Consider the following 24,252-nt stretch of genomic DNA (forward strand, 5'->3'; position numbering starts at 1 on the left):
GTGGAAGCCTATATGACAGATAGAGATAGTGGCTAGATAGACCTCAACATTGGAGAAAACCTTCCCTCTGTCCAAAAGGTCCTGCAAGAAGCATAACACCTCAGATCCAGAGCATTGGTAAGATATGATCTGTTTTCGGTAGCACCACTTCTCAAAATTGCACCACTTATTTCCATACAGTGAGCGTGTAGAACGGCGGCACGTATCCTAGTGGTTAAGAGCATTGGTCCAGTAACTGAAATGTCACTGGTTTGAATCCCAGTTGACTAGGTGAAAAATATGTCGATGTGCTCTTGATCAAGGCACTTAATCCTTCCTCAAAACAGCTAACTTGTTACAATTGTACACATTTTGTCATGGGGCAAAGATAAACTTTTGCAGTTTTATAGCTAATCTCAGGCTATTGAATATGCTGAATATGCTTGGTTGGTTGTTTTTAACATACTTCCATGTCATCTTAATCAACAAACTACATACCTAAAAACACTGATTCTAAAAGTAAAAATGTTAGCATGAACAGAGACTGCCACATGGAATGTACGTCACCATCAGCCAAATTAACGGTTCCAATGGACTTTCTTCAGCTAGCTAACGTTAAATAACTCTTATAGCTAAGATGCTGAAAAGCTGTGTACTGTTTTCTTTGAATAATAGTCAAAAGACCATTAAATCAAGTTTCATCCACTTCCCAAGGACCAGGTTAAACGAACCTCATGGTTTCAGGCTATACCCTGCAAAGATAATGGAAATCTGTTACTCGATACATTTGTGTGTTCGAAGCACTTCATTCACAGTAAATCGCTAGCTAACACTTGTTTGTATCTAACTAGCTATATGTATTGCCTGTGTAAACCTGGAGATTACACGAAGTAGGTGTAGATATCGCCATAGGCTACTTTGGCAGGATTGTCTACACAACTGGTCTCCGGCAAGTTGAAAGTATATAGGCAAGTCAACAATAAACTTTTCTAAATACTTAGACCGTTCAAGGGCAGGCAAAGACTAGAAGTAGTTATGCAGCATATTTAAGACTTGAGAATTAGATCAAGCATCCAATAAATTCTACACAGAGTACCACAGTATGAGTCATAATACCCATAAAACCTAGCGGTCAAACAGGGAAATGGTTCCAATCCTTTTTCCACCATACATTTTTAAAATACATTTTACATTTTTATTTAACCAGGCAAGTCAGTTATGAACATATTCTTATTTACAATGACTGCCTACCAAAAGGTCTCCTGCGGGGACGGGGGATTAAAAATATAGAACACACACACACACATCACGACGAGAGAACACTACATAAAGAGGGACCTAAGACAACACAGCATGACATGGTAGCAAAACAAGATGGCAGCAGCACAGGTTACAAACATTGGGCACAGACAACAGCACAAAGGGCAAGAAGGTAGAGACAACAATACATTATGCAAAGCAGATACAACTGTCAGTAAGCGTGTCCATGATTGAGTCTTTGAATGAAGAGATTGAGATAACTGTCCAGTTTGAGTGTTTATTGCAGCTCGTTCCAGTCGCTAGCTGCAACGAACTGAAAAGACGAGCAACCCAGGGATGTGTGCGCTTTGGGGACCTTTAACAGAATGTGACTGGCAGAACGAGTGTTGTATGGAGGATGAGGGCTGCAGTAGATCTCAGATAAGGGGGAGTGAGGCCTAAGAGGGTTTTAGAAATAAGCATCAACCAGTGGGTCTTGCGATGGGTATACAGAGATGACCAGTTTACAGAGTATAGAGTGCAGTGATGTGTCCTATAAGGAGCATTGGTGGAAAATCTGATGGCCGAATGGTGAACAACATCTAGCCGCTCGAGAGCACCCTTAACTATAAATTACATCTCCGTAATCTAGCATGGGTAGGATGGTCATCTGAATCAGGGTTAGTTTGGCAGCTGGGGTGAAAGAGGAGCGATTACAATAGAGGAAACCAAGTCTATATTTAGATTTAACTTTCGCCTGCAGCTTTGATGTGCTGAGAAAAGGACAGTGCACCGTCTAGCCATACTCCGAAGTACTTGTATGAGGTGACTACCTCAAGCTCTAAACCCTCAGAGGTAGTAGTCACACCTGTGGGGAGAGGGGCATTTTTACCAAACCACATGACCTTTGTTTTGGAGGTGTTCAGAACAAGGTTAAGTGCAGAGAACACTAAGAAAGCTTTGTTGTAGAGCGTTTAACACAAAATGTCCCATGGGGGAATATAGAAACACTTAAAGGGCTGTGCCATGGCGTTACGTTTTAATAACCGTGTAAATCTCTAGGACAAGGTGACTAAGTAATATAGTCGCCTTTAATGAAACGCTAATTAGCTGCTATTGTGATTATTACTTTATAACTACAAATACCATGATCTGGACGAGACTGCCAAATCAAGGTAAAGGTAAGCATCTCTGGATTAACTAGCTAATATTAACTAAATGTAGTAATTAATAAGTTGGCTACATTTCTTTAAATGGACAATTCTGGGAACTTTCTTGTGCAAGTTTTAAATTGACACAATACCTGTTAGCAAAGGTGTCAGCTATCATGACACTAGGCAAGACCCAAATGCAGACACAGGAGGCAGATTGTCGGAGTTTAAGATGTTTAATAAATCCAAAGGGAATAGGCAAGAGAATGGTCGTGGACAGGCAAAAGGTCATAACCAGATCAGAGTCCAGGAGGTACAGAGTAGTAGGCAGGTACAGAGTCCAGAACGGGCAAGGGTCAAAACCAGGAGGACTAGAAAAAGGAGAAAAGGCAAAGCAGGAAAACCACTGGTAGGCTTGGACATACAAAACGAACTGGCATAGAGAGACAGGAAACACAAGGATAAATACACTGGGGAAAACAAGCGACACCTGGAGGGGGTGGAGACAATAACGAGGACAGGTGAAACTGATCAGGGTGCGACAGTACCCCCCCCCAGGGGTGCCACCTGGCGTCCTACCTGGGCGCATACCTGGTTGACCGGGGTGGCAGTCAGCGATGTGGGCTGGATCCAGGACATATCTAATGGGAACCCAGCACCTCTCCTCCGGGCCGTAACCCCCCCAGTCAACCAGGTACTGGAAACCCCTTCCCCGTGGTCAAACACCCAGGAGACGTCTCACCGTGTATGCCGGATGGCCAGCAATGACACGGGGAGGAGGAGGGGGGGGGGGGCCTGTGGACAGAAGACAAAGAACTGAGAGACACAGGTGGGAAAAGGACCAATAAAAGGACCAATAAAACCCGGGGACAGTTTGTGGGACTCTACCTGAAGGGGTAGGTCCTGTGTGGACATCCATACCCTCTGCCCAATGCAGTAGCGAGGAGCTGGGGTCCGGCAGCGGTCCGCTTGTCGACGATACCTGGAGTTGGTCTTGAGAATAGCCGCCCTGGCTCTTCTACAGGTATGTCGACAGCGGCAGACAAACATCTGGGTCGAGGGTATGCTGACCTCCTGCTCTTGTTCAGGGAAGAGTGGAGGCTGATACCCCATGAAGCACCCGAAAGGGGAGAGTCCCGTGGCAGAACTGGGAAGGGTGTTCCGGGTATACTCCACCCAGACCAGTTGACGGCTCCAGGTAGTGGGGTTGGTTGAGACCAGGCACCTTAAGGTGGTCTCCAAGTCTTGGTTGGCTCGCGCCGACTGACCGTTAGTTTGGGGATGGAATCCGGATGACAGGCTGGCCGACAACCCAATAAGGGTGCAGAATGTCTTCAGAACTGAGACGAGAACCCCGATCGGAGACCATGTCCACCGGGGGTCCATGGATCCTGGTGACATGCTGCATCATAAGCTGGGCCGTCTCATTGGCAAAAGGTAGTTTGGGGAGAGGGATGAAATGGGCGACCTTGGAGAACCGGTCGACTACCGTCAGAATGACAGTGTTGCCATCAGATGGAGGGAGCCCAGTGACAAAGTCCAGAGATATAGGAGACCAGGGACGATGAGGAACCGGTAGTGGTAGCAGGAGCTTGCCGTGGAGTATTGTTTTGAGCAAACACAGTGCATGCGGTGATGAAGGCAGAGACGTCAGGGACCATTGTGGGCCACCAGAAACGTTGTCGAAGGAAGGCTAGTGTACGACGGGACCCTGAAGGAATGAGCCCATTCCAGGACCCGAGACCGGACTGAAGTATGGACAAACAGCCGGTTAGCCGGGCCCCCTTCAGGTCCAGGCTGGGAGCGTTGTGCCTCGCGGACCAGGTTCTCAATACCCCAATCCACAGTGGCAGCAAGGTATGAAGTAGGGAGAATGGTTTCAGAGGTCGAGGGTGTGGCAGAGGAACTGTATATGCGGGAGAGGGCATCAGGCTTCACATTCTTAGACCCTGTGCGGTAGGAGATGAAGTTAAATCTGGTAAACAGGAGGGCCTCCTGGGCCTGTAGGAGTTGAGGCGCTTGGCTGTATGGAGATATCCCAGGTTATGGTCGGTCCAGACCAGGAATGGCTGTTCGGCACCTTCCAGCCAGTGCCTCCTCTTCCAACGCCATCTTCACCGCCAGGAGTTCTTAGTTGCCAACATTATAGTTCCTTTCAGCAGGATTGAGACGATGGGACAGGAAGGCACAGGGATGAAGCTTTTGGTCCTGGGCAGATCGCTGGGACAGGATGGCCCCCACTCCAACATCCGAAGCATCAACTTCCACCACAAATTGACGTGAGGGGTCCAGATGGATGAGGATGGGTGCGGTTGTGAACCGATGCTTCAGGTCCACAAAGGCTTTGTCGGCAGCTGGAGACAATTTGAATAGTTCCTTGGGAGAGGGGGGTGCCGAAAGGGTGCTGTAGTCCCAAATGAAACAGCAGTAGAAGTTAACAAAACCAAGAAACTGTTGCAACAGCACCCTGGATGTTGGTTGAGGCCAATCCACCACTGTTTTCACCTTTCCAGGATCCAGCTGAACATTGCCCTCAGCAATGACATATGCCAGAAAAGTGATAGTAGAGCGGTGGAACTCACACTTCTCAGCTTTCACGAACAGTTGGTTCTCCAGGAGGTGCTGAAGGACCTGTCTGACATGAAGATGTTCTTGTGCAGATCGGGGAGAAAAAAAACATGATGTCGTCAAGGTACACGAACACAAACCACTTTAGCATGTCCCGAAGCACATCATTGACCAACGTCTGGAAAACAGCAGGGGCGTTGGTGAGTCCAAATGGCATGACCTGGTACTCATAATGTCTACTGGCTGTGTTGAAGGCTGTCTTCCAGTCATCCCCCTCGCATATCTGAGCCAGGTAGTAGGCATTTTGAAGGTCCAACTTGGAAAATATGGTGGACCCCTGGAGAGGTTCAAAACACCGAGGAGAGGTAGGGGGTAACAATTCTTGACAGTAATGTCATTAAGTCCCCGGTAGTCAATGCATGGATGCACGCTCTTGTCCTTCTCCACAAAGAAAAACCCTGCGCCGGCAGGAGATGCAGATGGACGGCCCCAGTGGCCAGAGACTCCTCTATAGCTTTGGTCTCTGGTCCAGACAGAGAACACAATCGACCCCGAGGTGCTGTAGTGCCTGGGAAAAGATCAATGATCATAAGGACGGTGCGGAGGAAGGGAAGTAGCACGTGGCTTATTGAACACTTCCAGGAGGTCATAGTGGGAATAGCAGAGACATCCACAGTCTTGCTAACATCCTGAGGAAGACGGCTTGGGGGAAGGCTGTGCTGCTTGAATGCAGTGGGAATGGCAAAATGGGCTTCCACCCAGGAAAATCCCAACACAACTGGAACATGGGGAGATGTAATGAGGAAGAACTATAGTCTCACTGTGGTTACTGGAAATTCGTAATTGAACGGGCACAGAACTATTGGTAACTTCCCCTATAGAGCGGCCGTTCAGTGCCCTAGCATCCATGGGCACAGAGAGAGGCTGAGTGGGAATACCAAGCACCGAAGCTATCGTGGCATCCATGAGATTTTCATCAGCCCCAGAGTCAATGAGCACTTGGAGAAACTTAGATTGGTCTCCCCACAGCACAAGGGGTGTGCGGGTGATGGGAATTAGGGAACTCCCAGTCTGACTCACAATGGTACTGGTACCCACTAAAGACAAGGGTTTTCTAATAGGGCAGGTAGCTATAAAAAGTGTCCTGCCCCTCCACAGTACAGACAACAGTTACTGTTCATCCTCCATGAGCGCTCCCCAACTGATAACCTAGCTCTTCCCAACTGCATAGGCTCAGGAGTATCCCATTCACCCGTTGTATATTCACGAGAGAGCTCAGTTGGCTTCGACTCCTCTCGGAAGAGCTGCCTTCGGAAACTTACGGATTCCATAGGAAGTGAACGCGCAATATCGGGTGCACGAGTGTGCCCGAGACCAGACCTCTCACTCTTGCGTTCCCTTAGGCGTCAATCAATTTTAATGGTTAAAGCGATATGGGTAGGTGTCGCTTGTTTTCCCCAGTGTATTTATCCCTGTGTTTCCTGTCTCTTTGGGCCAGTTTGTCTTGTATGTCCAAGCCTACCAGCGGTTTTCCTGCTTTGCCTTTTCCCTAGTCCTCCTGGTTTTGACCCTTGCCTTTTCTGGACTCTGTACCTGCCTGCCCTGACCTTGAGCCTGCCTACCTCTCTGTACCTCCTGGACTCTGATCTGGTTATGATAGTAAATGTAAAAAATATAATTAAGTATTAAAAGTATGAATCATAAAAAATAAAAAAACTGACAGCACCATTTTCTTGTTTTTTTAATGTATGGATAGCCAGGGGCAGGAACACGCCAACACTCAGACATAATTAACAAACAAAGCATGTGTGCTACTAGTCCGCCAGATCAGAGGCAGTAGGGTTGACCAGTGATGTTCTCTTGATAAGTACATGAATTGGACCATTTTCCTGTCCTGCTAAGCATTCAAAATGTAAAGATTACTTTTGGCTGTCGGGGAAAATGTATGGAGTAAAAAGTACATTTATTTTCTTTAGGAATGTAGTGAAGTAAAATTAAAAGTTGTCAATTATAAATAGTAAAGTACAGATAACCCCCCAAAAACGACATAAGTAGTCCTTCTAAGTATTTTTACTTAAGAACTTTACACAACTAAGATGGAGTTCAATTAAAATAATGATGGAAAAGCGTTACAAATTGGAGGAAAGTACCGTTTTTAATTTATTTTTATTAACGTATTTGCTTAATGATTTGACAACTCGTGCACAAGTTATCTGTCCTTCATATCGGAGTACTGCGTGTCTTGACCAATCAGAGTCATGGAAATCACAGTCGTGCGGGACAGCACAAGACACATCTAGCAAAGCGCTCTCTCAACATTTCTCAGATATTTAGCAAGCAATATTCAACCCCGATAGACACAAGCAAAAAATCTTAACAGAAATGTTGCAACAGCCTACACCTAAACATTATCGATTTGCCATGCTGTTTGGGATGAAAACTAGACGATTTTTCAGTGTGATCAAGTGTAGGCTACGGATTACAGCAGCAGCTGCATTACAGCCAATGCGCCCCGTCACCCAGGGCAGCGTAAACGAAGTGGTTATGTATTTATAGCCCATTTATTTGTCTAAATAGGCTATAAATACATCCAATATATTTTCTTAAAATGTGAATGTGATCACATTTTGTTTATATTTAAACTTGGGGTGGCTAGGCTACTTTGGCCTTTTCATCACAAATTAATTAGCCTACCTGAATGTAATCAACACAATAGTGATGACAGACTGAGTTACATTTTTAATTCAAGTTGCATAGGCCTACAAGATACAAACCTGCATTAAGCGAAACCCTCACCACAACTATTAGTCATATACAGTGCATTCAGAAAGTATTCAGACCCCTTGACTTTTTCCACATTTTGATAGTTACAGCCTTATTCTAAAATTGAGTCAATCGTTTTTTCCCCCTCATCAATCTACACACAACACCCCATTATGACAAAGCAAAAACAGTTTAGAAATGTTTGCTGATTCATAAAAATGAAAAAAATGAAATATGACATTTACATAAGTATTCAGACCCTTTACTCAGTACTTTGTTGAAGCACCTTTGGCAGCAATTACAGCCTTGAGTCTTCTTGGGTATGACGCTACATCATTCTTCTCTGCAGATCCTCTCAAGCTCTGTCAGGTCGGATGGGGAGTGTCGCTGCACAGCTATTTTCAGGTCTCTCCAGAGATGTTCGATCGGGTTCAAGTCCAGGCTCTGGCTAGGCCACTCCAGGACATCCAGAGACTTGTCCCGAAGCCACTCCTGCGTTGTCTTGGCTGTGTGGCCCAGCTGCTGAAAAACATCCCTGCAGCATAATGCTGTCACCAACATGCTTCACCGTAGGGATGGTGCCAGGTTTCCTCAAGACGTGATGCTTGGCATTCAGGCCAAATCTTGGTTTCATCAGACCAGAGAATCTTGTTTCTCAGTCTGAGAGTCTTTATGTGCTTTTTGGCAAACTCCAAGCGGGCTGTCATGTGCCTTTTAGTGAGGAGTGGCTTCTGTCTGGCCATTCTACCATAAAAGCCTGATTGGTGGAGTGCTGCAGAGATGGTTGTCCTGTCAGAGAGAGCATCGGGTTCTTGGTCACCTCCGTGACCAAGGCTCTTATCCCCCGATTGCTCAGTTTGGCCGGGCGGCCAGCTCTAGGAAGAGTCTTGGTGGTTCCAAACTTCTTCCATTTAAGAATGATGGAGGCCACTGTGTTCTTTGGGACCTTCAATGCTGCAGAAATGTTTTGGTACCCTTCCCAGATCTGTGCCTTAAATGTAATATTTTGGTTCAATCATAATGCATAATAAGCATCATCAACAAAGGGAACATATTGGGTGTATGCTGATAAACGGTAGAAAGAATATGTTAATTTAGCAGACTTGTTCAGTAGCAAAAACCTTGCAATGGATGCATGACCGGGGGTCGGTCGAATGCTGCTTCCGCGTGTTCGACACCCAGGCAGACGACACAGAGGGAGTGCGTGTCCTTGCCCGAAATGGTTGCCCTGCATAGGCATGGGTCTGCTGGGGAACGGGCCGGGGCCTTGCTTGGTAGCCCCTGGGCCGGGCTAGCAGGTTCCATGGCTCCAAAAAACATCTAATCCGTGAACAAAGTTAAATGTCAGTAGCGTTCGCCACTTGGGCTTATAGCCTAGCTAGTTAGCACAGTGCTAGCCGGAGAAGCTAATCCTTTAACAATGTGAACGTAGCTACCGTTCGCCACGTGGGCTAGTAGCCTAGCTAGTTAGCACAAAGTTAGCGAAAGAAAGCTAGTCTTGCGACTAACAGAAGTGTGGCTCTCGACCGATAAGCAATGACGCTGGGATGGTCGGTCTAGTCAATGCCGGTAGTGGGTTGAACTTATCGAGAACATGAACTAGTCATTTTACTCTTCCAGGTAGAAAAGCTAGTCGGTAGGATAGCTAGCCTTGCAGCGAGCCAGCCAGGTTAGCTAAGCCTTGCAGCTAAGCTAGCCAAGTCTCCGCAGCTAGCCGTGTGACGCTAGCTACAAAAGGATACAATGGAAAAAAAGTGGTGAAGCAAATTCTTACCCGAAGCGAAAACTTTCCTTTCACTCATGTCATCCAACACAAAAGACAAGCGATGATAACCCTGCACTCTGCAGCATAACCTTGACGGCACACCTGTGAACAGGAAAACAGATCAAGTCGTGCTGAGAAGAGCTAAGTAGAACTCTTCTGTAAGGAACAGAGGCGAGAATGATCAGAGGGCAGGTGGGTCTGAGGGGAGGGACTCCCTCATTCGCCACTCAACCTGTCTGCTCTGACAGATGTGTATGATTGGAACAGGAGGTTGGTGGCACCTTAATTGGGGAAAACAGGCTTGTGGTAATGACTGGAGCAGAATAAGTGGAATGGTATCAAATACATCAAACACGCGGTTTCCAGGTGTTTGATGCCATTCCATTTGCTCCGCTCCGTCCATTTATTATGAGTCATTCTCCCCTCAGCAGGCTCCTGTGATGATTGGTTTTTCGAGCTACTTAGGAGATTCCAGTGAATTCCACTAGTGTGATGTCAAAATGAATAATTGAAAGAGAACATTCACTCACTCCTTCTGCTCTTCTCAGCGCCTCCAGCTAGCCATGCTTGACCGCTCTTATTCTTGCCACCTCTGTCTCATTCACCCTAACAGAGCGATCTGGGCACATGTTCGCCACCACAATTGCAGGATATAGCCTCAGCTGGCATACGATATTCTTCCCATCTGCATACACTTGACACATGACCGAATCTTTTGCATTAATGACACTGAAGGGGGCTTGTGTACAAAAACTCTTACAGAGTATCTCATAAATCCTAACTTTACATGAGAAGGGAGAGACTCTTCATCAAAGAACAATAGTATGAATGAAGTGGATTTCTTTACTCCATCTACCGTACTGGTCAATAGACGTGAACCAACCACTTCACCTACTTCCTCAGTTATATCATCTGCAAAACAAGTCTAGAGGACGCTTGATTTCCCCACAACTTTACTTCCCTTGTTTCCTTTCTTTTTCGCCACTGTAACCCACTCATTCAGACTCTTTGTGCTCTCATCTTCACCCGATGCGCTGTTGGTTTCAAACAGAATATCCGTTTCCGCCATCTTTCTCTCCAAGAACTACAAATGCATGCAGGGGATGCTCTTATTTCATATGCACACGTAGTTTTGACCTCGATTGAACCCTTTCCAGGGGTACTTGCCCTTCCTCTAGTGTGATAAGGATTGATTTGGGTATATACAACTATATAAAAACAATGATGAAAGCATTGAGGTTTTTCCTATTTTGTTGTGACTCAGTCGGTAGAGCATGGCGCTTACAAAGCCAAGGGATGAGGGTTCGATTCCCGCTGGGGCCACCCATATGTAAAAAAACATATGTAAAAAGTTGCATTTGGAAAAAAGTGTCTGTTAAATGGCATATATTATATTACTATAATTCTAAAGGGTCCCTACAATAAAATGTATATTGTGTTACTCATTCTTAAGAGGGATGTGAAGGATGTATTGTAAGTATTTGAAATACACTCACTTATCCAAGTTAATCCTCTGAAGGTCCTTGTTTAAACAGTCTAAACCAGTTTATGTATCGTCCTTTTTCATGACTATTGAATGTGCTTGTTTCGTATGCAGTAATTCATTTTGCAAGCTAATGCTTGAAGAGGAATTCTGTTTTCTTTTACCTAGCTATAGCTACCCTTGCCTGTGCTCTTGCCCTATATCTAAACTGTGCATTTAGAAGGGTCGGTGTTATCTTGAATCCGTGGGACGTCCCTGCCGTAAACCCAAACCTAGCGTTTCCTCGGGACCCCAACTGGTGCAAGTTTTGGGTTTTGCCCTAACACTACACAGCAGATTCAAATGATAAAAGTTTGAATATTTTTTTCCAGCAAAGTATAAGGGAGTTATACTCCAGTCTAGTAGGTGGCGGTAATGCAACTTTATTGGATGCCATCGCCGTTTAACCTCATCGAAGAAGACAGGCAGCAGAAAGGAGGGGAGAAACGTTCAGAGACTGCAGGTCGGTGGCAGCAAGATAGTATGCAAAAGATGCTGACAATAATCGCAAACGTGCTGAGGGGTGGTGCAAGCAGAAATGTAAGTATTGCTTCGGTATAGTACTTTAGTATAGGTTGCAAATGACCGCATGCCTTTTTCTAAAACAAGACCGGCTGACGTCCTGACCTTGCTTGACAGCAAGGCCCCAATTCGTACGCGTACCGAGGTAAAGTTAGCTTGCCTGGCTTTAGATACACATATGACTGTTGCCTAGCTGTAGTTAAGTTAACCTGCTAGCTAAGATCCTAGCGAATCATATTAAAGGCCTACGTTACCGGTACTTTATCTAGTTAGCCAATCGTTTACCTAGCTGCTAACTTGTCAAAAGAATTGACCTCAACAAGCCTTACCTTCAGCAGCATCATCATCAAAGGCAGTCTAATATCGTTAGATGCGAGAGCGTCTCCTCATATCACGCCATTGGTTGTTTTTGTTTCTGTGCCACAATGTCAGCTATTAATCAAGATACCCAATGATAATGTCTTAATGATGTGAAAAAGCTTCTGACAGAAGTGTCAGTATGATGAGAGAGGATCAGTGTGAAGGTAATCACAGGGAACTAAATGTGTGATTGGCTGGCCTGGCTACCATGGAGAACAACTCAAAACATTTGATGTGGCACATTGTCGTAATTCTCTTTTCATGTCTGACAATATCATGTGATTCTCTAATTGATCTCTTTATCCATTGATGTCTTTCTCGTGTTCTCACTTTTCCCCTCTGGTTCTCTCTCCTATTGGCTGCCTTATAGGGAGCCCAGGTTGTGTCAGAGGTAAGATGTGGTTTTATTCAAGTGTAAGGGTGATACAATCCCTGTGATGCCTGACTGCCAGTTTTGCACTCCAGCTTTAAACCAAATGATTTATTTCCCTTTCACCATGGTATGTGCCATACTTTCACTCAATGATTTTAGTTTGTGACCACTGAATACTTTGTCCATTTCCAGCATCCTTCAACATTGTATTTACCCAACCCACCACTAGAAAAACAAGTTTATTTAATTTTCTCTTTTAAGCAATCATGCTTTACTATCTTCTTATCCCTCATCTTGTTGCTTTTTGAAAATTCTGATACTGAGAAGAGCTATTCATTCTCACATGCACACAGACCTATCTCATATAGCTTCTAGCTAGACCTACTTATTTCACATTGGATAGTGGTGTCAGAGCCAACAGGCTAGTGCAGATGCTTTGGCTAAGCCAAATGTGGTCTGATTGGTAGGTACTGTTTATTTTATGTTGTGAGTGGAAAGTTGTTTGGTTTGTAAGTTTAGTGCAGAGAATGTGGTGTAGAACTAGCCTATATATTTTTTTTTATGTCTGTCTTTTAAAGGGCTTTAATTGGTGAAGTAGTTATGTGGAATAACACCATTTTTATTATCGTATTCCCGATGAAACAAAGAACTCAGATGATGCACTAAGTGTTGAGAATAGCTTTTTTTAGTGTTGAACTGGATCAACACCTTCAGAACAACCAAAATAGCTTTAGCTGTTTGAGCTGGAGTAGTTAACTGCTGCTGTTTTCAGACCTCTCAGTGGGTGTTGACTCTGCAGTGACTTATCTCCCTGGCTCTTCTCTCCCCAGTCCTCCATGCGCAGGGCTGTTTTGCAGCTGCTGGCAGTCCAGGGGCAGTATGCTGACATAACCTCTCCACCAGATCCAGCACTACGACCCTACAAGCCAGACACAGATTTATACTCCATCTCACACAGTCCTCTAGCAGACAATTTAAAAAGACCAAAGACTGATCTAACATTTACTGAAATGGACCACAGTGCTGTACTGACCACAGAACGTACAATTGACAGCAGACTAATACCTGAAGAAGAACCCCTAGAAGTCACTCTAGTCGATTCGTCCCCTGTCTTTAACAGTAAACCTGAAGAGGAGTTATTTGACACTGACAAACCATTTGCAGATCTATCACTTCACCACGTGATAAATACGGAACCGCCAGGCTCAGAGTTATCCGTATCAGAGCAACCAAATCTAAACTCACCAGAACTCTTAGCAACTGGCCTGACTGTTTCAGAAGCAGAACCCTTGGCAGATACCGCCTTGACTGTTTCAGAATTAATTTTATCCAAACCATTCGTGAGTACAAACCCATTTATTCCAGAATCAAACTCATCTGAACGGTCAGCTGCGATGGACTCTCAAGTATCAGAATCGACTTTACCAGAGCCTCCAATAACCTCTGATGCACCTATCATAGCTCACTCTTCAACAGAAGCAGAAATGGACTTTGACCAACTAACGCTAGAACTATCATCGCCAGAACGACCTCTAAACACAGACCAACCGACTCAGGAATTAAACCCATCCGAACCTGACATCAGTACAAACAGCAACACTTCCATATCTGAGCCTCAGCTGGCAGAGAGGAGCCAGAATACAGACATAATGTTGCTTTCACGCCCTGAGATCGCCCTCAGCTTGACTGAAGACGCTCCTTTACCAGAGCCACAGCTTGCTGTGAGTACTGGCAGCCCCCCTGTCTCCTACACTCCTCCCCTCACCACTAGTCATGCTTTTACAGTACACTGCATGCCCTTATGCACAGGTGCTGTGATCCACTCGTTTTCTCACGCTGGTGTGGTGATCACTGTTTCCCTAGAGTGCTTGAATTGACATACTGGCTGTGCGAACCTGCTCACCCCAAAATGAACTCTATTCATATTTGGTCTACAACACTATGTTCTCTTTCTCCATTAACCATTCACATTTGAACACAAGATTTTTCCAGGGTGAATACAGTGTTCTGGATATGTCTGTTTTCAGCCGACGAGGCATTCTTGTAAGTTGATTGGTTTAGTGTTTGAGACGGTGACCTTTCACTGGTGATCTCGGTGACAATGGAGTGTTTATTCACGCTAGTTGTGGTGTGTGGTTCAACCTCTGGAAGTGTAGCTATGTTTTGTCTCAAGGTTGTTCACTCCACCCTTTCTCACTGTTTGGGTCTGTCCTCCTGGCTTGCCCAACTGCAGGTCCTGCGAAGTATATTTGTGATGTCTGGTAGAAGGTACACGTGGAGTGAAACCTCTCAATGTCCTCTGTTTTTATTTTAGGCCGCCAGCATGGTGGCGTCGTCACGTTCATATGCTGATTTCACTCCTGAGGCCACCTTTGACATAAAGGTAAGGCAAATAAAAAGTATATTTTTTTTTAGCTGATTGATACTCACTTTTCGCCTTGATCTCATTGTGTGCTCCCTCCTATAGAAAGTTGACCTTCATCGTCTGGAGGAAGGCCCACCCCTGACGGCCACTCTGACCCGGGAGGAGGGGCTGAAGTACTACCGCACCATGCAGACAATAAGACGCATGGAGCTGAAGGCAGATCAGCTGTACAAGCAGAAGATCATCAGAGGCTTTTGTCACCTGTATGATGGCCAGGTTAGAGTGCACACAATCACTCATGTATTGTATAAGCAAACGTACAGTCTCGCATGAACATGAAGACGCACTTCATTCAAATATAAACGCTCAGAGATTCTGTTTGTTATTCTATGATAGGAAGCCTGTGCGGTTGGCATTGAGGGGGGTATCACCCTGTCAGATCACCTGATCACTGCATATCGCGCCCATGGCTACACCCTCACCAGGGGCGGGACGGTCAGGGAGATCATGGCTGAGCTCACTGGTGAGTGGACTTGACTCAATCCAATCGATAACTCTAATAGTGCTGAACGATTACTGCTTTTTGAGGTCTGTTTGATTTTTAGGGAATAACGGGTTTCGAAATTTATATTTTTTTATATTAAATGCATTATTAAACAATGATTAGAGATTTTTTTTATGGAAATGCCAAAGCTAGAAATGGTGAACATTAAATTGCCAAAACATTGAACATATTCCATTGTCTTTGTCAGGTCCATATAGGGGGGTAAAGGAAATTACTATTAAATAATAAAATATTTCAGTTGTGTATATTACTTCATAATTTTTCATTCCTTAGTCATCTCATCTGCTCAGACAGTAGCAGCCAGCCAGACAACCATTTAACATTCTGTGTTCTTCCCATACTGTGCTGTCTTTAGTCATCCTATTTAGCTAGACTAGCCTGCCTAAGTATGCTGCATAGTTGTCTGAAACTGTTTGGGATAGGGGGCAGTATTTTCACGTCCGGATGAAAAGCGAGCCCAAAGGAAACTGCCTGCTACTCAGGCCCAGAAGCTAGGATATGCATATAATTGGTAGATTTGGATAGAAAACAAGTTTCTAAAACTATTAAAATAATGTCTGAGTATAACAGAACTTATTTGGAAGGCGAAACCCGAGGACAAACCATCCAGGATTTTGGTTTGTTGAGGTGAGTGTTTTCTATGGGATCCTAGATTTCTGTGGCACTTGGTTGCAGTTCCTATCGCTTCCACTGGATGTCAGCCTTTAGAAATTGGTTGATGTTTTTCTTTAGAGAAATGAAGAAGTACGGCAGTTTAGAACGAGGGTCCAGCCGAGTGCTCTCTAATGTTTTCATGCGCGCTCCAGGTCACGAGTTTCACTTTGTTTTTATCCGGTATTGAACACTGTTTATCCCGTCTTACATTTTATCGATTATTTACATTTAAAGTTGGATTAGGAAAGTTGTTTCATATGTTTGGACAGCTTTTACAGGTAACTTATTACATATTTTGTAGTCATGCTGGGCGAGTTGGAACCGGTGTTTTTCTTAATGAAACGCACCAAATAAATGGACATTTGAGATATAACGATGGAATTAATCTAACAAAAGGACCATTTGTGATGTTTATGGGACATATTGGAGTGCCAACGGAAGAAGTTCTTCAAAGGTAAGGCATTAATTAAATTGTTATTTCTGACTTCTGTGTTGCGCCTGGCAGGATGAAATATGATTCTGTGTTTGACGGGGTGCTGTCCTCACATAATCGCATGGTTTGCTTTCGCCGTAAAGTCTTTTTGAAATCTGACACGGTGGCTAGATTAACAAGAAGTTCAGCTTTAATTTGGTGTGTTGCACTTGTGAATGTATGAAAGCTAAATATTTAAATATATATATATATATATATATATTTCGCGCTCTGCAGTTTCACCGGATGTTGTCAAAACGTTCCGCTACGGAACCCCTATCCCAAACAGGTTTTAAATAATTGTACTAGTTCTTCAAAGTAGATAAGGCATACTTTAAAATGTTCTATCCCTCTCTCGTGTACATTACTCTCTCATGCAGCGGCGTATGCCATCTGTGTGTCTCTAATCTAACATGAGGCGTAAAAGTGTATCCATCTGTGTCCGAGCCGGAAAAGAACAGGCTCAATGGATTATGGTCATTGTAGTTAATTACCACGGTTCTGTGCTGAACTAGGTTGAATATTTGCTTCATAAAAACTACAACTCCCTTCAGCCCAGTGTCCCATTTTAGTTCTTTACTTCATTTCTCTCATGACTGATTTGATTTCTCTGTAGAGAAACAGAGCATTGGGCTCACCTCCAATAACTAAATGGAATTAAAGTAATTAAAACTGTCGGTCAATTATTTGTTTAATAACCCCCCCAAAAAAAACATTTGGTCTCCCGAGTGGCGCTACGGCATCTCAGTGCAAGAGGTGTCACTACAGTCCCTGGTTCGATTCCAGGCTGTATCACATCCGCCCATGCTTGGGAGTCCCATAGGGCGGTGCACAATTGGCCCAGCGTCATCCGGGGTAAGCCGTCATTGTAAATAAGAATTTGTTCTTAACCGACTTGCCTAGTTAAATAAATAATCGCTTAGCACCAAGAGCTAATCATTGTACTTTGCACCTCTGATTTTGTCTTCCAAACCATTCAAACACCTCTTTCACTCATTGTTTTCTTCCCTCATTTCCTATTTTCTTCCCTTGCTATCTCACTAAGGTCGTAGAGGAGGCATTGCTAAGGGCAAAGGAGGCTCTATGCACATGTACACTAAAAACTTCTATGGAGGCAATGGCATTGTGGGAGCTCAGGTAATTCAAAGGCCTAGCATTATTCATTTCTTAGATTTGAAAGAATCCCATTTGATTTCTTTTTTAAACTTTATAATTTGTCTAAACTGTATATCCCATTCAAAGATGGTGGATTCTCCTTCTCAAATATAACACCTGCCTAATCTCCCCTCAGGTACCGCTGGGAGCCGGTGTAGCCCTGGCCTGTAAGTACCTGGGCAATGACCAGCTGTGTGTCAGTCTCTATGGTGATGGAGCAGCCAACCAGGTTTGACATGCTTATTGAAACCTGCATGCATTGAACATATGAAGGACAATCACTTCAAGTTTAAATTTGAGCCCAACTGTTGACTGAATTTGTATTAATCCACAGGGTCAGATATTTGAGACCTATAACATGTCGTCTCTTTGGAAGTTACCCATCATCTTCATCTGTGAGAACAACCAATATGGCATGGGCACATCAGTAGAGCGCTCTTCTGCCAGCACCGAATACTACAAGAGAGGAGACTACATTCCTGGCCTCAGGGTAGACCGCTAACTAATACATTCACGCTTCTGTACAACTTACAAAATGTCATTCTTAAACTCACGAAATGTATCTGTATCCAGGTGGATGGGATGGATGTCCTGTGTGTTAGAGAGGCCACCAAGTTTGCAGCTGATCACTGCCGATCTGGAAAGGTGAGCATCAACCTTACAGTATGTAGGGTTGTTAATTTTGTGTCTGTGTGTACTGTGTACAGGTTTGTGTGTTTAAGTCTGTTTCTCTGCTCCACCTGTGTTCAGGGCCCTATCCTCATGGAGCTCCAGACCTACCGTTACCATGGACACAGCATGAGCGATCCTGGCGTCAGGTAAAAGTCCACAGCTACACTGAGTATACCAATGACTCAAGTGCTTCCCACAGTGCCAAGTTGGCTGGATGTCCTTTGGGTGGTGGACCGCTCTGTATACACACGGGAAACTGTTGTGAAAAACCCAGCAGCATTGCAGTTCTTGACACAAACTGGTGTGCCTGGCACCTACTACCATACCCCATTCAAATGCACTTATATTTAGACTTGCCCGTTCACCCTCTGAATGGCACACACACACAATCCATGTCTCAGTTGTCTTGAGGCTTAAAAATCCTTCTTTAACCGGTCTCCTCCCCTTCACCTACACTGACTGAAGTGGATTTAACAAGTGACATCAATAAGGGATCATTTCTTTCACCTGGTCAGTCTATGTAATGGGAACAGCAGGTGTTAATGTTTTGTATACTCTATTGTTCTTGTTGGATTAGTAGATTACTATTGTAGATTATTACCTACCCATGTTATTTGAACTCCCATCAGTAAACAGGTTTCCAACCATTTAATGCAGATTTTTTACCTGACGCATAAAAACAGCCACGACAGGGCTAATGGAAACAGGAAATGTCGGTTAAAATGTTGACAATTTGTTTGTTCGACATGGTGGGATTTTTTTGTCAGTAAAATTAGTTATGTGAGAAATGGAGGTGGAAGCGCCTTTATGCACAAATATTGATAACGGCCACAAGTCACGCAATGATATGTTACGTTATAGGCCTACCACCTCCACGCTAAAAAGCATGACCGTTTTATAGGTACATGAAATAAGTTAATATGAACTTCAGATGGTGGTTGAGTGTAATGATCAAGCAAATCCAAATGGCTAAATACCAAGGGTAGACTATTTGATTGCTGGTGACATGAGAATCGCTGCTTGCTGCCAATTATCAAATTAATTGATCTTGCTCTTATCCATGTCTCATCATATAACCTGTCCACTTTATCAGCAAACTTGTCTAGGAAGCATGTGCCAAAACCAGCTTGGGCAAGTTCTGTTTAACAGTTTTGGGGGTTGAGGCCCTTGGGAATGTAATCTGGCCATGATAACAAGATAGACTAACCTATCTAGCTAACATGGGCTAGTAGTTGATCAACTGGAGATATGACAGTTTATTAATTGCTCTCTCTGGTCTGTCGGTGAATGACAGTGGGGGAAACTGCCCATATACTACCAAATGTAGAAATTGCACGTTGTTCATTCTACGAGTATAACTCTCAACATCAATAAATTGAAAGCCCTACTGAGTTCCTACATTTATTTTCTTTGATTGAAACAAAACAGGTATGCTACAGTTTGTTAACGTGGTAGCACCATCTGCTTTTAAATGCACTGTACATAATTTGAAACACTGTACGTAACTAAGAAGATCTACACGCCTATTCCCATGTAGCTGACAGATCAAATGGTTGGCATGCACGCTAAACTGGTAAAACCTGAATTATCATTCACAATTGACAGTGAGAAATGTGAAGGGAGGGTTACTGCAAAAAAAAGTGGTTAAATTAGAGGTGAAGAAACGCATGCGCAAAACGTGATACTGATCTTTCCATGGGATCCGTCAGAACTGGGTGATTACCTACAGTTCCGCAGCCATGGCCATATATAAAATAATAATATTTGGCACATGGGAACTGAACCGCAAAGGTCTGGGTGGATATTGTCATTTATCGGCATAGTAACCAACCCCCACCTCGCGACCGCAACTGTTCAGACCCCTCTTGTTGGTGGAGAGAGATGCCATTTTAAAGCTAACTTATTGCAATTGTACACATTTTGCCATGTCTTGTGCGTTCATATGATACCGGAGTGACTCAACAAAATCAATGGGGGCACCCTGGGGATCAAGCCCACTGGCCACGTAATCTGGCCATGATAAGATTTAGATAAGTTAGACTAACCAGCTATCTAGCCAACATGGGCAAGTATATGATCATCTGGACATTGAGTGTCTGGCATAGTATGTTTTTATTTAACCTTTTATGTAACCAGGTAGGCCAGTTAAGAACAAGTTCTCATTTACAACTGCGACCTGGCCAAGAAAACAAAGCAGTGTGACAAGAGTTACACATAAACGTAGTCAATAACACAATAGAAAAATCTGTATACGGTGTGTGCAAATGTAGTAAGATTAGGGAGGTAAGGCAAATAGGCCATAGTGGTGAAATAATTACAATTTAGCAATTAAACACAAGTTATGTGCAGAAGATGAATGTGCAAGTAGAGATACTGGGGTGCTAAGGAGCAACAACAACAAAAAATAACATGGGATGAGGTAGTTGGGTGGGCTGTTTACAGATGGGCTGTGTACAGATGCAATGATCGGTAAGCTGCTCTGACAGCTGATGCTTGAAGTTAGTGAGCGAGATGAGGCTTCAGTGATTTGTTACTGTAAGGGGGGTAGAACTGGGGGGGTTACATACAGATCCGCAGCCATGGCCTTTTTTGGGAACATAACCGCAAAATGCTTTTTATGTGCACGTCATCACACACAGCCTTTTCTTCTCAACAAATCAGTTTGATGGAAATACCTCTGGTGGGACAATGTGCATATTGATTTTATGCACAATATATATTTATTTTTCTCTCCAAATATTTGCATGAAAATCTGGAACCAATTACATGGAAACCTAGTGCTGACCTACCAGGGATTCAACAGCTAGTCTTTCAGTGCTCTAATATATTGCTACCCCTGCACTCTGTCCCCCAGTAGCCGCCTCCCTGCATTATCTTAGCTGCCATAGTGACACTACATAACCCTACCCCGCTCTTTCCTTAGCTACCGCACACGTGAGGAGATCCAGGAGGTCCGTAGTAAGAGCGACCCCATCTCCATGCTGAAGGACCGTATGCTCAGCAACAACATGGCTAGCATAGAGGAGCTCAAGGTGATTCTCAAATATTCACTAATATACTGGCCATTCGACGCAGTATATACATAGTCAAAGATTCAGATCTTTGACTAAGTTTGAAAAATGCATGATTGACGCATTGTAAATAGTTACAGCTGATAAAAGCATGTCTTGGAGGATGTAATGACCAAACTTCACTTGTCCCGTATGTGTGCAGGAGATTGATATTGCGGTGAGGAAGGAGATTGAAGATGCTGCACAATTTGCCACCACAGACCCCGAGCCCCCTCTGGATGACCTGTGTAGCCACATCTTCGCCAATGATCAGCCCTTTGAAGTGCGTGGCGCCACCCCATGGACCAAGCTGACGTCGACCAGCTAAAGGCTCTTGTGCCCCACCCCTTTGTCTCCTAGGCCCTTCCCCTATGCTCCATCAACGCACTTATCTTTTCACACATCACATTCCCCATCTCAGCCAATGGACTTCATGGACTCTAATCTTTGCCTGCCCCCCCACACATCCCGTGCCAAGAACAACTTATGCCACCCACTTATTTTCCATTGACCCTCTGCCAGAGCCCTAATCCAAACACTCCACACCCAAAAAGAATGCCTGACTGGTGTCATACCTCACTGACTAACTGAGTCATTGCTACTTGCAGTGCTCATGCCACACTATTGGCTCTTGTCTTTTCTATTGAAAGGCCACTTAAAACACAGCAGAGAAGTAAGAGCCTTTCATTATCCTACTCCAAATGTTGTTCTGAGACTGGTCACATGGACCAATTCTCCTTAACATTACTGGCATAATTATTCGATTAGTGTTTTCTTCCCTATCCAAATATAATATTAAATAAATGGCTTTATTGGGATGTTTAACATTTTTATTTATCTTGCCAAATCAAACCTGTGCCTGTGGGATCTTGTCTGTGTTTGGAAGATGTCTCTTGGCTGCGTGTCACTCGTAGCCGAGCACAAACACTGCAGATCCACATGAACAGAGGCTGAGTCTGTACATTGGTGTGATGCTTCAGAGATATTAGAATACTGCTGACTTCATGCCTTCACTGTGTTGTCATACACCATTTTTGTAGACTCTAAATCATAATGCTCTCTAGTTCTCAAAAATATTTGTTTTGTTCTATCAGCCTCATATTTATTGCCGATTGTGTTTTGTACCTAACGTACCAGTACTCAAACTAACTGCTTCAAGCAGGAATAGGAAATGCCTCTTTTGGGAGTCTTGGTGGTCAACTGTTACAGTGAATAATGGTCAACTGTTACAGTGAATAATGGTCAGACTACAAAACAGTGGTGCACTACACAGGGATCTGTCCTGGTCCCCCCCTCCCCCCAGAGGTGACGAGATCAGGAAGTGTGTGCGCTGTTATTGTCTATCAAAACAAATAAACCTCAAGAAACGAATTAACTTGTTTTGGGCTTTGTGTGAATGTGTGGTCCCCTGGCTCAGTTGGTAGAGCACAGCGCTTACAACAGCGTGATTGTGGGTTTGATTCCCGCTGGGACCACCCATACAAAAATGCATGCATAAATGTTGCTTTTGATAAGTCTGCTAAATGGCATGCCTGTTTTCTTTAAGAGCAAGGGATACAGTATGTATGTGTATATAGTACCAGTCAAAAGTTTACACCTCATTCAAGGGTTTCTTTATTTTTTACATTGTGGAATAATAGAAGACGTCAACTGAAATAAAACACATGGAATCATATACTAATCAAGTGTTAAAACAAATCCAAAATGAGATTTCTCAAAGTAGCCACCCTTTGCCTTGACAGCTTTACACACTTGGCATTCTCTCCATTTTTTAAAATGTATTTTACATTAACTGACTTGACTTTAGTTAAAGAACAAATTCTTATTTTCAATGATGGCCTAGGAACAGTGGGTTAACTGCCTTGTTCAGGGGCAGAACGACAGCTCGGCAATTCGATCTTGCAACATTTCGGTTACTAGTCCAACGCTCTAACCACTAGGCTACCTGCTGCCCCAGTCAGCTTCATGAGGTAGTCAACTGGGATGCATTTCAATTAACAGGTGTGCCTTAAGATAATTTGTGGAATATCTTTCCTTAATGGGTTTGTGACAAGGTAGGGGTGGTATACAGATGAGCCCTATTTGGTAAAAATACCAAGTCCAGATTAGATTTTTTTTCTTTTATTTCATTTCACTTCACCTTTAACCAGGTAGGCCAGATGAGAACAAGTTCTCATTCACAACTACGACCTGGCCAATATAAAGCAAAGCAGTGCGACAAAAACAGTTACACAGAAATGTACAGTCAATAACACAATAGAAAAATCTATGTACAGTGTGTGCAAATGTAGGGAGGTGGGCAATAAATAGGCCATAGAGGTGAAATTGTACAATTTAGCATTAACACTGAATTTAGCATTAACAATGAATTTTTTTTTGCAATTCGTTCCAGTCATTGGCAGCAGAGAACTGGAAGGAAAGGCGGCCAAAGGAAGTGTTGGCTTTGGGGATGACCAGTGAAATATACCTGCTGGAGCGTGTGCTACGGGTGGGTGTTGCTATGGGGACCAGTGAGCTGAGATAAGGCGGGGCTCTACCTAGCAAAGACTTCTAGATGACCTGGAGCCAGTGGGTTTGGCGACGAATATGTAGTGAGGGCCAGCCAACGAGAGCATAGAGGTCGCAGTGGTGGGTAGAATATGGGGCTTTGGTGACAAAACGGATGGCACTGTGATAGACTACATCCAGTTTGCTGAGTAGAGTGTTGGGGGCTATTTTGTAAATGACATCGCCGAAGTCAAGGATCGGTAGGATAGTCAGTTTTACGAGGGTATGTTTGGCAGCATGAGTGAAAGGCTTTGCTGCAAAATAGGAAGCCGATTCTAGATTTAATTTTGGATTGGAGATGCTTAATGTGAGTCTGGAAGGACAGCTTACAGTCTAGCCAGACACCTAGGTATTTGTAGTTGTCCACATATTCTAGGTCAGAACCATCCAGAGTAGTGATGCTAGTCGGGCGGGAGGGTGAGGGCAGCAATCGGTTCAAGAGCATGCACTTAGTTTTACTAGCATTTAAAAGCAGTTGGAGGCCACGGAAGGAGTGTTGTATGGCGTTGAAGCTCGTTTGGAGGTTTGTT

At 44.0% G+C, this 24,252-nt stretch overlaps 1 protein-coding gene across 4 annotated transcripts; it reads left to right on the forward strand.

Moving 5' to 3' along the window:
- On the forward strand, positions 1-22,546 carry LOC106603064 (pyruvate dehydrogenase E1 component subunit alpha, somatic form, mitochondrial). Of its 4 annotated transcripts, XM_014196209.3 has the most exons (13): positions 11,376-11,527; positions 12,240-12,260; positions 13,073-13,963; positions 14,557-14,625; positions 14,710-14,883; positions 15,004-15,130; positions 17,344-17,435; positions 17,590-17,682; positions 17,788-17,943; positions 18,027-18,098; positions 18,204-18,271; positions 21,049-21,157; positions 21,339-22,546. In XM_014196209.3, the coding sequence occupies exons 1-13, from the start codon at positions 11,378-11,380 to the stop codon at positions 21,501-21,503; spliced, it is 2,187 nt and encodes a 728-aa protein (XP_014051684.3). In that variant the 5' UTR covers positions 11,376-11,377; the 3' UTR covers positions 21,504-22,546. The 4 variants fall into 4 exon arrangements, with proteins under 4 accessions (XP_045572873.2, XP_014051684.3, XP_014051685.3 ...); XM_014196210.3 differs by lacking the exon at positions 13,073-13,963 and having other exon boundaries at positions 11,382-11,527; XM_045716917.2 differs by lacking the exons at positions 11,376-11,527; positions 12,240-12,260; positions 13,073-13,963 and adding an exon at positions 1-117.
- Positions 22,547-24,252: the final 1,706 nt, after the last annotated feature.

Source organism: Salmo salar, chromosome 04, assembly GCF_965601325.2.
Source record: "Salmo salar chromosome 04, fSalSal1, whole genome shotgun sequence".
In the NCBI taxonomy this organism is placed as follows: Eukaryota; Metazoa; Chordata; class Actinopteri; order Salmoniformes; family Salmonidae; genus Salmo; species Salmo salar.

Coding starts and splice junctions, on each gene's coding strand:
- LOC106603064 (XM_014196209.3), top strand. CDS start 11,378: ATGCCATCGCCGTTTAACCTCATCGAAGAAGACAGGCAGCAGAAAGGA. Junction 12,261..13,072: donor GAGCCCAGGTTGTGTCAGAG/GTAAGATGTGGT, acceptor TTCTCTCCCCAG/TCCTCCATGCGCAGGGCTGT. Junction 21,158..21,338: donor CTAGCATAGAGGAGCTCAAG/GTGATTCTCAAA, acceptor GTATGTGTGCAG/GAGATTGATATTGCGGTGAG.